General features: G+C 40.5%; 1 protein-coding gene across 1 annotated transcript in view; it reads right to left on the reverse strand.

Annotated features, from left to right (window-relative positions):
* LOC118809010 (A disintegrin and metalloproteinase with thrombospondin motifs 3) overlaps nt 1–13,074 on the reverse strand; it is a 148,075-nt gene that overhangs the window by 43,544 nt on the left and 91,457 nt on the right. Inside the window, 1 exon segment of the mRNA XM_036571923.1 lies at nt 10,654–10,810. Coding sequence (XP_036427816.1) covers nt 10,654–10,810 — 157 coding nt within the window.

Consider the following 13,074-nt stretch of genomic DNA (forward strand, 5'->3'; position numbering starts at 1 on the left):
CACTGTGCATGATTAAAGGGTTCTTAGGAACGTGAAAGGGTTCTTTAGATTGATGGAGAATGTGCTGTAGATGGTTCTATATAGAACCTTTTTGAAAATGGTTCTATATAGCACCAAAAAGGTTCTTCTGTTGATACCAGCTTGACATTATAACAATAGCAGAGCCCTTTTTGGTGCTCTTTTCCAAAAGGTTATATATGGAACAATCTATACCACATTCTCCATCAAACTGAAGAACTATTCCATGATGTAAAGAACGCTTTAGTCATGCACAGGGTTCTTTGAGTGTCTATGGTTCTATAAAGAACCATATCCATATTCTGTACTAAAGAACCCTTGAAGAAGCATCATTTTAAGTGTGTGTTCTAGTGAACCTGGCTGGAGGTCAAATCCACTTCAGAGCTTGTTTATATTGGTCTACAGTGATTATAGGTGGTATAGTTACCTCCAGAGGTGTGTAGAGCAGCTTAAAGCAGCACTCAGATAAAAGCACAGTTACTACTTAAGCAGAGTGGGAACTTCTTAGAACAGGGGTCGACAAAATGTGGCTCTGGAGCCACATGCGGCTCTTTTACCGCCCTCTTGTGGCTCCACAGCTGAATCAGATTTGTAGGTAAAAATAAAATAATCCTCCTTTACAGTAAAATAAAGCTCTGCTGATCGTTCAACACAGTTTAACAATAAATGGTCTTAAACTCTGGAGTTAATGTAGAACTGCTAATTCACCCTTTAACCCTGAAGATCAGCGCAGACTGCTGGTCACCATAGCAACACAGACAACAATCTCGCCTAGCTAGGAGCTAACGAAACGGCAAAGAGAGAGATTTAAGACGAACATCGATAATTTGGAGATGAATGGACTTATTTGCGTTTATAATCACTCCAGCTGGTTTCCTGATACGTTTAATCTGCAACGAGTCAGTTTCTCATTCACCAGGTTCTTGTTTGAATTTTCTCATTCCACCTTAAAAGGTGCAGCAGTCACATTCTGGCACCTCAGGCACCATTTAAGGTGGAACGGGAAAATCAGAACAAGAAGCTGGAGAATGAGAAGCGACTTCAGCCTCGTAAAAATCGAACACTGAGAAACATTTTACAAGAAACTGTTCTACTTTTGTGGAAAAGTTTCCTGCTGGAGATGTGAGAAAAGCAGCTATAGCTGAGCTAAAGCTTAAAGCAGAGCAAAGTAAGTCTGTGTTTTCGTTTATAATTTTTAGCCTATACTAGTACATCAGCACATACTGAGACATATTTACAGCCAATATGGTAAAATGGACATGTTGTGGCTCCCAAGGTGGATTGATTTTTGCTGAAAGGACAAAATGGCTCTTCTTAACATTTGGGTTGCGACCCCTGAACTAGAACATTCAGCTTCCTTCAGCAGAGGAACTGAAGGCTGTACAGCTTCAGTCTTCTATTTTTGGATCCTTTTGGTTCAACATAAAATGCTAAAGTGAACAACAGGAGAGGAGTGACCAACAGTAAAGCAGTTCAGCCGCTGAACCAACACAACAAAATGAAATGAAACCCCCCAAAACAAGGCAAAATGGCCAAATTAGAGCTGAGTAAAAGGTAGATTACATTACTCACTGATCTACTCGAGCAGAGGTGAAAGTATTATCCTTTAAAAGTACAAATCAATCAGAATATTTAAGGATGTATTACTGAGTATGTGGAACAAATTACTACACACCTCTGGTTAGACCTTAAATCAACATCTAACAGTACTCAATTTTTATTTTGTTTAATTTATTGATTTATTTATAATTATATCTTCTTTTCATACTTTCTGTAGTTTTGTTAACAATCACTGAGTGCGTTTACATGCACTTAATAATCCGATAACTGCAGAAAATCAGGTTTTATCAGTAATCCAATCAACACGTTTACATGCACTTGAGTAATCAGATAAAACGAAACTCCAGGTCTACATGAGTCAGACAGTAATCGGATTTCTGCTTTACATCCAGCCAATAAACTCAGTGTAGAAGACGAGACATAAACGTACCATAAAACTCAAAATTTATGCTGTGCCTTTTTTTTAAACATCAAGGCACTTTACCTGAAAATATGAACATACATCACCTAGAAGATGAAGAATATTTAAATCCTTTATTTCGTCAAGCATGTATTTGGTTTCAACGTCGCTCCAAAAGTGTTTTGCTGCGTCTCGCGGCGACGCTGCTCACTTATTTCTGGTACCGCGGTCTGTTTTCACACATGCGAATACTGAGAAATCCGAAAGAAATCAGAGTAAGAGTTCACATGCACTGAAAAATCTGATTACTTAGGAAAATCCAGCCTCTTTATCAGATTTCTTAATCAGATTTCTAGACCTTACTCTGATCTAAGAAATTGGACTGTGCTGTTCACATGACCATTTGAATAATCAGATAACTGCAGAAATCTGATTATGATCGGATTATTGAGTGCATACGCATTCGATAGCGACCAAAAGGCTGAATTTGATAAATTAATGGTTGGTTATCCACATGGTTTGATTGGCTTATCATTTCTTCATATTTGTGCTTAGGCAAGCGTAGAGAACTTATGGGCCGAAGGAAATTTAACATTTCAGATATGAATATAAGTCAACTGTACAGAGATTAAATGTACACTCAATCATTAATGAAGTGGTGGATTTGACCTCAACCCTTTTTTGCAGGATATTTTGCCAAATTTTGCACTCAAAAACAAGCAGTTCTCTGTTCTGGTGCTTCCGGATCTCTACAACGTCTCAAAGCTTACTGACAGCTGTGGGTTCTTTGGAATCGTGCAAAAAGTGAGCGAGAAGACTCTGAATGCCTGTAATCCATACGGTCTACAACAACGTAGCTGACAATACACAGCCGTGTGTTTAAGGCAAGGCACATGTGAGCATGAGAGAAGTGTGCACTGTGTAATGAGCTTTAGCGGAAACTAGCGGCTTAGCTCCAGGTTCTGCCCCCTCAGCCTCCACTGGGAAAGACACAAGAGGCTACAGTCCTCCAAGCATTTCAGCTACACCCAGTTCGCTATCGACACGTTACGGGTACACAAAGAGACTTACTGACACACAGACAGACAGACAGACAGACACAAAGCAAAGCACAACAGAAACAGTGTAAATTACTCGATCAAGAAATGTGCAGCGGCAGAGCTGAGCTTGGTTTGTGGTATTTTTGGTCCAGAAGCAGCCGGGGGGCCCACTTCGGGTCTTTCCTTTTGGGCATTAGACAAAGTCACCATGCTACTGAACCACCGGACAGTCTTTGGCATGCAGGCGAAAAGCAGAAAATGCAGTTCTCACAAGCTTAACCAAGCGTCTGTGTAACACGCGCAGCAGCTAGCGGCGTTTTAGCTCAAGCTGCTAACGCTGACCGCTAGCCGCCTTCACTGAGGTCGGGGTCAGTGAGAAGCAAAGCAGCATTCAGCACTGCTGCAAAGAGCGCAATTAACTCTGCTGTTTCTCTGGGCTCCGGTGCCCTCCGGCCGAGGCTTAATGGATTGTTTTTTCGAACAAACATTTAAGCGAGCGTTGCATAAGAAATGGAAGCATTGCTGCTAGCCAAGAGATTTATCTGTCCACAGATAAATTCTCTCCAGGAGAAGGCAGCTGTGGCATTGCCCAAAGATTGAGCCGAGCGTTGCAAGGACAAAAGCATGGCATCAAATAAACAAGCATACAGCACTGTTCACTGTGCTGTTCATTTAATTGTACAAGAGTAAATATAGATAAATCCAGAGTGGGATACAGGCATCAGGGGACACCAATGTACTACGGGACAGTGTACATTAGTTCATTTGAGACAGTATACATTAGTTCATGTGGGATGATGTGTTGGGTCATGTGGGACTGTGATGGGTCATATAGGACAGTATGTTGGGTTATATGAGACAATGTTGGGTCATAGGGGACAACGTGTAGGGTCATGTAAGACTGTGTTGGGTCATATAGAACAATGTGTTGGGTCATGTGGGACAGTGCTGGGTCATGTAGGACTCTGTTGGGTCATATGGGACTGTGTTGGGTTATATGGGACAATATGTTGGATCATATGGGACAGCGTTTTGGGTCATATGGGATAATGTGTTGGGTCATATGGGACAGTGTGTAGGGTCATATGGGACAGTGTGTAGGGTTATATGGGACAATATGTTGGATCATATGGGACAGTGTTTTGGCTCCTATGGGACAATGTGTTGGGTCATGTGAGCAAGTATGTTGGGTCATGTGGGTCAGTGTGCTGGGTCATATGGGACAGTGTGTGTTGATTCATATAGGATAGTGTGTAGGATCAAATGGGACAGTGTGTTGGTTAATATGGGACAGTGTATGTTGTGTCATGTGTGATGGTGCGCTGGGTCATATGGGACAGTGTCTGTTGGGACATGTGGGACGATGTGTTGGGTCATGTGGGACAATGTTGGGTTATATGGGACAATGTGTAGGGTCATGTAGGACTGTGCTGGGTCATATGGGACAGTATTTGTTGGGTCATATGGGACAGTGTTTGTTGGGTCATATGAGAGTGTGCTGTGTCAAATGGGACTGTGTTGGGTTATGTGGGTCAGAGTGTGTTGGGTCAAAAAGGATAGTGTGTTGGGTCATATAAGACAGTGTGTTGGGTCATATAGGACAGTGTGTTGGGTTATATGTGACAGTGCGTTGGGTCAAATGGGACAGTGTGTAGGATCAAATGGGAGAGTATGTTGGGTCATATGGGACAGTGTTTGTTGGGTCATGTAGGATAATGTGTTGGGTCATATGGGAGAGTGTGTAGGGTCAAATGGGACAGTGTGTTGGGTCATGCAAGAGAAAGTGTGGGATCAAATAGGACACAGTGTGTTGGGTCATATAGGACATTGTATTGGGCCTATGAGACAATGTGTTGGGTCATACGGGACAGTGTGTGTTTTACAGTTGTTGTTGTAGAAAAACGTTTTTAGGACGCAGAAAGTTCACCAGCTTCACAGCTGTTTTACTGCTAGCTAGCTAAGTTAACGTCATAGCCTCCAACGCTTGCTACTGCAGAATAGCAAATCTGCCAACTAGAGATGCACCAATTATTATTTTTATAGCTGACTGCAATTTCTTTACAGCCATATTATTGTGATTTTTATTAGCTTTTTTCTTCACAATACCCGAGCACACTCCCCCTAGCCAGTGTAGAAATATAAATAACAGTATTTGCTCTTTAACATTCCAAACTGGCCTTTTATATTCTCAAAAAAAATCAGTTGCCTATTCAATTAACATGAATCAAATAAAGTGCTACATTGAAAGTAAGAGGCGACTAGTTATTTAGCATAATGAGTCATTTTGGTTCAGATGTAGCAGAAACATACAAATACAAAGTGAACTTACCTGCCTGATGATATTTACTTCATAAAACTGCAGCACAGATTGGCCAAAATAAGCTCCTGTTTGAGGCGAATCTGATGCTGATCTTGGCCATTTCTGATCATGCATCTCTAATATCAACATTACAGCATAAACAGAAAGCATGGCGACGCGTTGCTTCGAGCTGTACGAATGAGTCGAGCTACTCTGTGACAGTGACAGAGGCTATTTTGCAACTATTCACAACAGTAGCTGTAAAAGAATGTATTTGTGGGTAGAGACTGGACAGGTCAATTTGACACAAAAAGCATACGGCTGAGGCAAAGAACATGCTGTCACTCAACAAATTACAAAACTGTACAGTGCAAATGATGAGTTGCTACTGTTTGCATGCACGATTTCCATGTTTTGACTCATTTATTCGAGAGAGGAAACGTCAAATCTGATGTAAACCCAGGTCAGACTTCCCAAGGTGTAAGTATCCTTGTTTGGCTCCAGGCCAGCACCACCGCAGCGCCGCTTCGGCTCCTCCCAGTGTCTATATTTGGCCACAAAATCTCTCGTCTTGTAGCGAAACTCTCTCGCTCGGGTGTGATGTTTGTCAGGTGAGTCCGGCGGCCCGTGGATACGGCACTGTTATGGGCATAACACACCCCGACGCTATGGCAACATTTGAAGTGTGAAACAAAAAAGTATACAAAACAGCTGCGGCTCTCACAGGTGAGAAAAAATAAAGGCATCCATCATCCGTGTCTGCGATCGTCTAACAGGCAGTTGTTGAGGAAAACACTCTTCAAACAAAAAAAACGCCTCTGCATGTGAAACATTATGGAATTTACAGTGACGGTAAAAGCCAGTCTGTCATCGCTCACTGAGAAGAGAAAGATCCTGGATGATCTGTTCCGGGATTCTTCAGCTTTTTACCCACGACTAATGATTCTCTAAAAGAACCAACAAGTTCTCTAAATCCTAACACAAACGCAGAACCATTACGACATCTTTTATGGGGGGGGGCGGTTCCACCACTTTCTCTATTGTTCAGCAAAGTCGTTCAGAGTGGTTTGGTGTGACGCTCCTTTCTAGAGAAACTATGTTCACAGTGGTGGTGATAGGAACCAGACGTCCACCTCTAAAAGCTCCCTCACAGAAAGTTACTACATGAAATGGTTATGAATTCACTGCCTGATGACTGAGACACTGTTTTATGACAGTTTTGAGAATTTAAAATCCATTCATGGTGGAGGGATACATGCAGGGTGTTGTGACACAAAATAGTCCCCAAAGAAAACGTATTATTTCAGATTTTCCACTATTTTCCCATCATCAACATTCATATAAACTCAGAAGACTCGTGTAGGTTCACCGGTGGTTCTGGATAGTAAATAAAATGTCTATATTTGTATTGTAGTCATGGCGACCCCTGGTTCCTATCACCACCACTGTAAAGAGATCTGAACCATTTCACACCAAACCTCTCTGAATCATTTTAAATACAAAGAAATTATGCAAAAATTTCTAAAAATTGGTGGAATTTCCCTTTAAACACACCTGATTCAACTCAGCATCTAGAAAGTGAGGCCTTTTCAGTTTTTCCACTATTTTCCACCATCAACATTCCATATAAACCTCAGAAGATATGTATTAGTTCAATGGTGGTTTTGGATAGTAAATAAAATGTCTATGTTAAGTACATAACTATGTAAATTATTATGTAATTACATTAAAATGTTATTCATTTAATGTAAATCAAATGAAGAGCAATCAGACAATAACAACTCTGCACTCTGAAGAGTGAAGGGACATGACTCACTCATGGATGCAACGACATAAAAAAGAGGGAAGACACAAAATATTCACCATAATTCTGAAAAACCAAACCTAAAACTGAAAGTCAATGAAAACTAAACCAAATTAAAGCAAACTAACACTAAAACCCCGAATGCTCTCTTAACCCTCTATTGCACGATGTTGCCTCAGGGCAACAAACTCATTTTCCTAGCTTTACAATATCGTTATACATATTTAAAGACAACAATAGGGTTAACAATAAAGGAAAGAGTTTGAGTATGTCAATAAAAAGCATGTGCTCAGTCATACTATTTCTTAGTGGGAACATTTAATGTTCAGTTTACATTTTTTGTTATGAGAATTTGCAGAAATAAATTTGTTGCCTAGAAGCAACATTGTGCGACAGTGGAATGGATTTAGCCAGTCACAAGCCAGATCTCACCACTTCAGGGAACACAGCTCTATATCATTTCTTCTAATTGTCGCACAATGTTGCCTCAAGGCAACATTCCTCAAAAGGACCCCTGCACACATCTTTTTATTTGTTTATTTTTAAATGTTTTCCAATTTAATAATAGGGTCTGAAAAAATAAATCAAGAATAATTTTATTCAAGAAAAGTGAACTGAATATTTTTTTTAATTGCTTTCATAATGTGTGCAGTAGAGGGTTAAGAATAACTGAAAAATAAATCAACACTATAGTAAACTAGACTGTAAAGATATGTGTAGGAGAAGCTGTCTTGCTTTAATTGCGTCTTGCAGAAGCTCCAGAAACACTTCCATAAGCAGGTACTGACACTCGTCCCAGCGTAATGTGAGGTGGCACTAATGAATCTGTACATTTATTATTCCAAACAGTTTCTGACCTTTCAGAGTTTCTCAACAAGTTCAATGAGTTAACTTCACTGTGTGGGATTAAAAATAGCCACTTTGTTTCTATGGTGACTCAGATAATAACTGTGTTGTTTTTGTATGTAAAGGAAAACTGTCAGTGAGAATGAAACTCTTGTGTACGAAACTCATGAATGTCACACATGTCCAATGTTTCAGATGCAATGGCAGTTAAAGTCTGGTAATTAAACTCCTTCACAGGCATGACTGAAGGGTGATGAAGAGATGAAACACATGCAGGTGTTTTCAGCATGAAGGATGACGGACTAAATGAGATCAACCTGATCGTACAGCAACTTTGTAACAGCAACAAAATTGACCTGGTCAAAAAAGAAGCACCCATACAGACTTGTTGCTTTCCATAAATTATTCAAGATTAAAACATTTAGACAGCAGAGCTGTACTCAAAATATTTAAATAAATATAGCTTATATTTATATAGTCTAGACTATTGATAGTTATTTATTTACTTATAATTAGGGCTGATACAGCTGCAAATTTTCAGTGGTGTGGCTTATAGGGACAGGCCACTCACAGCAAGCTTTAAACTACACATCATGTGTGTAAAGAAACACTGATTAAAGCTGGCTGTACAATTCAAACGATGAAAGAACTAAACAAACTTGAACAACAGCTGAAGACGTTGTTGAAAGTGTACTTAAAAAGTGTACGTCTTTCTTACTCAGCAACACTACAGGCTCCCTGCTGTGATGCAAGCTACCTTGCAACATATGGACCAATCACAGTCAGGGGGAGGTCTCAGAACAAAGAAGGTGGTGATTAGGACCAATCACAGTCAAGGGGAGGTCTCAGAACAAACAAGGTGGTGATTAGGACCAATCACAGTCAGTGGGAGGTCTCAGAACAAACGAGGTGGTGATTAGGACCAATCACAGTCAGAGGGAGGTCTCAGAACAAAGAAGGTGGTGATCAGGACCAATCACAGTCAGGGGGAGGTCTCAGAACAAAGAAGGTGGTGATTAGGACCAATCACAGTCAGGGGGAAGGTCTCAGAACAAACAAGGCGGTGATTAGGACCAATCACAGTCAGAGGGGAAGTCTCAGAACAAACAAGGCGGTGATTAGGACCAATCACAGTCACAGTTACAGTCGTTCTGAGACCTTCCCCTGACTGTGATTGGTCCAAATCACCACCTCGTTTGTTTTGAGACCTCCCCTGACTGTGATTGGTCCTAATCACCACCTCGTTTGTTCTGAGACCTCCTCCTGAGTGTGATTGGTCCTAATCACCACTTTGTTTGTTCTAAGACCTCCTCCTGACTGTGATTGGTCCTAATCACCACCTTGTTTGTTCTAAGACCTCCTCCTGACTGTGATTGGTCTCAGAATAATCAAAGTGGTGATAAGGAGTAAACAGTGCACTCTAATATTTAGACCAAAAAGATATACCGCCGGCTTTGCAGCAGAAAAGTTTTGGTACACCAGGCCTGGCATCATGGGGTCACTTAGAGGGGCGATGCCCCATCAGCGAATCAGCTTGCCCCACTAAACCTGCCATGCTTTATATACACTTTTATGTTGTCATGCATCAATAAATGAAGTCAAAGTACACTTTCCCAGTTCAAAATGATCACACTGATCAGCACAGGAAGTTTTGAATCACTATGTATTAGCTGCATTTTAGAGAGGTGATACATCCACAGACCGATTACTTAAATGAGTAGAATTTTACTGAGTTGTTGGGACAGATTTAGCGTACATTTATTATCCCATGTTTTTCATAGCCTTTTTTTGGGGTAGGGGTAGCAATGCTCCCCACAACACCAGCTCACCCCTAACTGTTTTTTGGATGCCCTACCCTTGATTAAGTTCTTGCACTAAGCCCATGGGTCCCCTTTCTTCTAACTACAATGCTCAAACACAAGTGGCAAAAAACAGACTTGAAGCATAACAGCGATATATTCATATTTCAAATGCAGTTTAGCCTTACCAAAACACAGCCCAGTTAAGCAGGCCGACACATTTTGGTGTTATGCTGCAAATAACACGAGTAAATATTGATTTTGAAAATATCACTTCAATAAATATGGCTATGAAAGCTACTGTGTTAGATCACCAGATTCACAAATCTGTGGATTGACACTTAAGGATAAAGAAATCAGCAATTATAAACAATCTATGAAAAGCAACAGCTCAAAATATAAACCAGGCATGTTTTTAGACCGGACAAAATTGTAAATATTACATGTTTTGGACCAGGTTGATCAGTTAATGCTACTGGGCTACAAAAAGATTGTTATTCCTACAAATGCTGAAAATAGAGTCACTGCAGAAAGGAAGCTAAATGTGTCTACACTCCTGTTAGAAACTACAGTAATGAGCACTTTCTTTTTCCTCTACATGCCAAAAACTCTCCTTGGACAAAAAATTGGTGATGAAACAGTGAGTTTGTTTGCGTTTTTACAGGTTGGCACCAATACCCAGTTACCAAGGTGCTGGACAAACAGAAAAATGATGTGCTACTGTGGGGTCATTACCATTACCGCAGTCTAAACCGCCGTCACAGGCGGCCACTGCTGACCATCGTTCCAAGGACCTTACCTGAGTGAGTGTTGAGGCCAACCTTTATGGAGGTGAAGCGTAAAGGAGCACTCACTCTGCACAAGCCTCGACCGAGTGAATACACTACCTTGCATACCTGCGGGACCAAAGTCTTGCCTGGAGAGGAAGATGGCGTGGTCGTGGTACTCGGCGTGGTTGGGGTCCAGCCGCTGCTGGGTGTTTGCCCACCTACACACCTGCTCCAGACTCCGGGAGGGGTTTCCTCGCTCGATCAGGCTGATCGACTGCACACAAATGCAAACACAAACACACGGACTGACGGATACATCACTACGAGATGAATAAGCTGTTAGAATGAGTGATTATTCAATGAGAACTTTTTATCCGCTGGAAAGATTTTAATACAGCAATACAACAACAACATTGAACATCTTGATTAAATTCATCTTCAAAATCTTGCCATTGAGTAACATCTTCAAATACACTGCCTAAAATCAAGTCACTTGTGTCCCTAATTAAACAATCATCCAGTTGCTATGTCTCAGCCTGCAGATGCTCCACCCACAGAGGAATCTAGACCGTCCAATATTTACTGTACACTAAGATAGCCTCAACCGTGTCCAAGCTGCAAGTGGACGACTTCTGTTCATCACTTTTTACATTATGTGAAGGTTCTATAAACTTTAAAAAGGTTCTTCATGCTACAAATCTCCTATTTAGGGCACCAAAAGTGTTTTTTCTATGGCATCTTTCAAAGAACGCTTCTTTTTCGGCGCACACAGTGGACCTTTCAGAGGAAGATATACAGCCTGGATTGAAAAATTCATGATATCCAGACTTTTGAGTGAGAAAGCAAACAAGATATTTTTGCATATTTTCAAGTGAACAGAAACATTAGATACACGTACCTTCTAATTCTACTAACTGGTCACTTTATTAGAAACACCCACCCTCTGCTTCCACTCACTGGCCACTTTATTAGAAACACCCACCTTGTGATTCCACTCAATAAGCTGTTAGAATGAGTGATTATTCATTTAGGAGAACTTTTCTGTCCCCGGCGAAGATTTTAATACAGCAATACAACAGCATCACTGAACATTTTGATTAAATTCATTCATCTTGCCACAGACTAACATGCTCCAATACACTGCCTGAAATTAAGTCTCTTATTCCCCTAATTGAAAAATCATCCAGTTGCTGTTGCAATTTACTATCCACTGATTGTGTTACCATGCAAAGATTTTCTCCAATCTGATTAAATACATTCTGATTGCGGATTAAGACTGACGTGTTTATATTCTCACTCTACTCAACAATCTGAGGGAAAATCTCAGTTTACATGCTCACTACAAGAAATCAGATCCAAAATTACATGCATATTTAGAGAACCACTTAGTGTAGATGTTACCATGACAACCAGCATCACATGAGTCCAGTCAGAGTGAGTTGAGCAGCAGTGAGCAGTGCTTGTGTTTTTAACTGCTTTAAAATGATGTCAGACTCAGGAAAACGTCCTTCACATGTCCTTATTAAAGAAGGCCGAGAGGAAGACGTCGTGTTCTGAGACACATAAGCTGGACGTCCGTCCCACCGCCGTCTTTTAAAGATCAGAGCATGAACTTTGTCTCCTCTGCAGACCAGTTTCTGCTCCGCCATGTTGAACAGTATAAACTTTCACTATGACGCGACGAACATGATCAGAACGGACTTAAACTGTCCGATAGGGAATGTAATCAGATACAGGCGTTTACACGGATATTATTCTTCTATTTAATGGATTATTTACAGGATTTCCCACCTTGATCAATCGGATAGAAACTGTATTCCAAATGGCCTCAATCAGACTAGACTATTCCAATTGAGGTGTTTACATGGACGTATTCTATTCCGATTGAGCTGTCAGTCAGATTATTAATGGATTATCAGGCTGCATGTAAACGTGGCTACTGTAAAAATTAAAAGTCAGGTCAATTTACTATTGTTTAACTTACTTCACAGCTGTTTTGAATAAACTCAATTGAGGATGTTTGCTAGTGCTTTTAAAGAAACTCAAAAAGCTGCAAATAAGTTGTTAAGTAATTATAAGTTGACCTGAACTTTGTATTTTCTTTGTCTTAACCTCTGGATGCTCCACCCACACAGTACCCCCCAAACTGTCTGTTTGTGCATCAGTTCTTACATTATGTGAAGGTTCTCTAAGCTTTAAAAAGGTTCTTTTCACTACAAATTTCTTTCTTTAGAGAACCAAAAATGTTTCTTCTATTGCATCATCCAAAGAACGCTTCTTTTTAAGAGTATATAATGGGCCTTTCAGAGGAAAATATAAGTGCTTTTTGAAAAACGTCATAAATTCCAAAAAATTCAGAGGATTTTTTGAAGCATTCAACAGAAAACAAACAAGATACTGTTGTGCGTTCGCCACTGAGCAAACCACTTTGTTTCTTGCAGGTGTGTTTTTGTTGTAGCACTATCTTTGGAACCTCGCTCCACATGATATGCAGAAACAATGCTCTATTATTGGTTTGCGCGAGTCAAGTGGCCCTTT

This window comes from Colossoma macropomum, unplaced genomic scaffold (assembly GCF_904425465.1).
Source record: "Colossoma macropomum unplaced genomic scaffold, Colossoma_macropomum, whole genome shotgun sequence".
Classification (NCBI taxonomy): domain Eukaryota; kingdom Metazoa; phylum Chordata; class Actinopteri; order Characiformes; family Serrasalmidae; genus Colossoma; species Colossoma macropomum.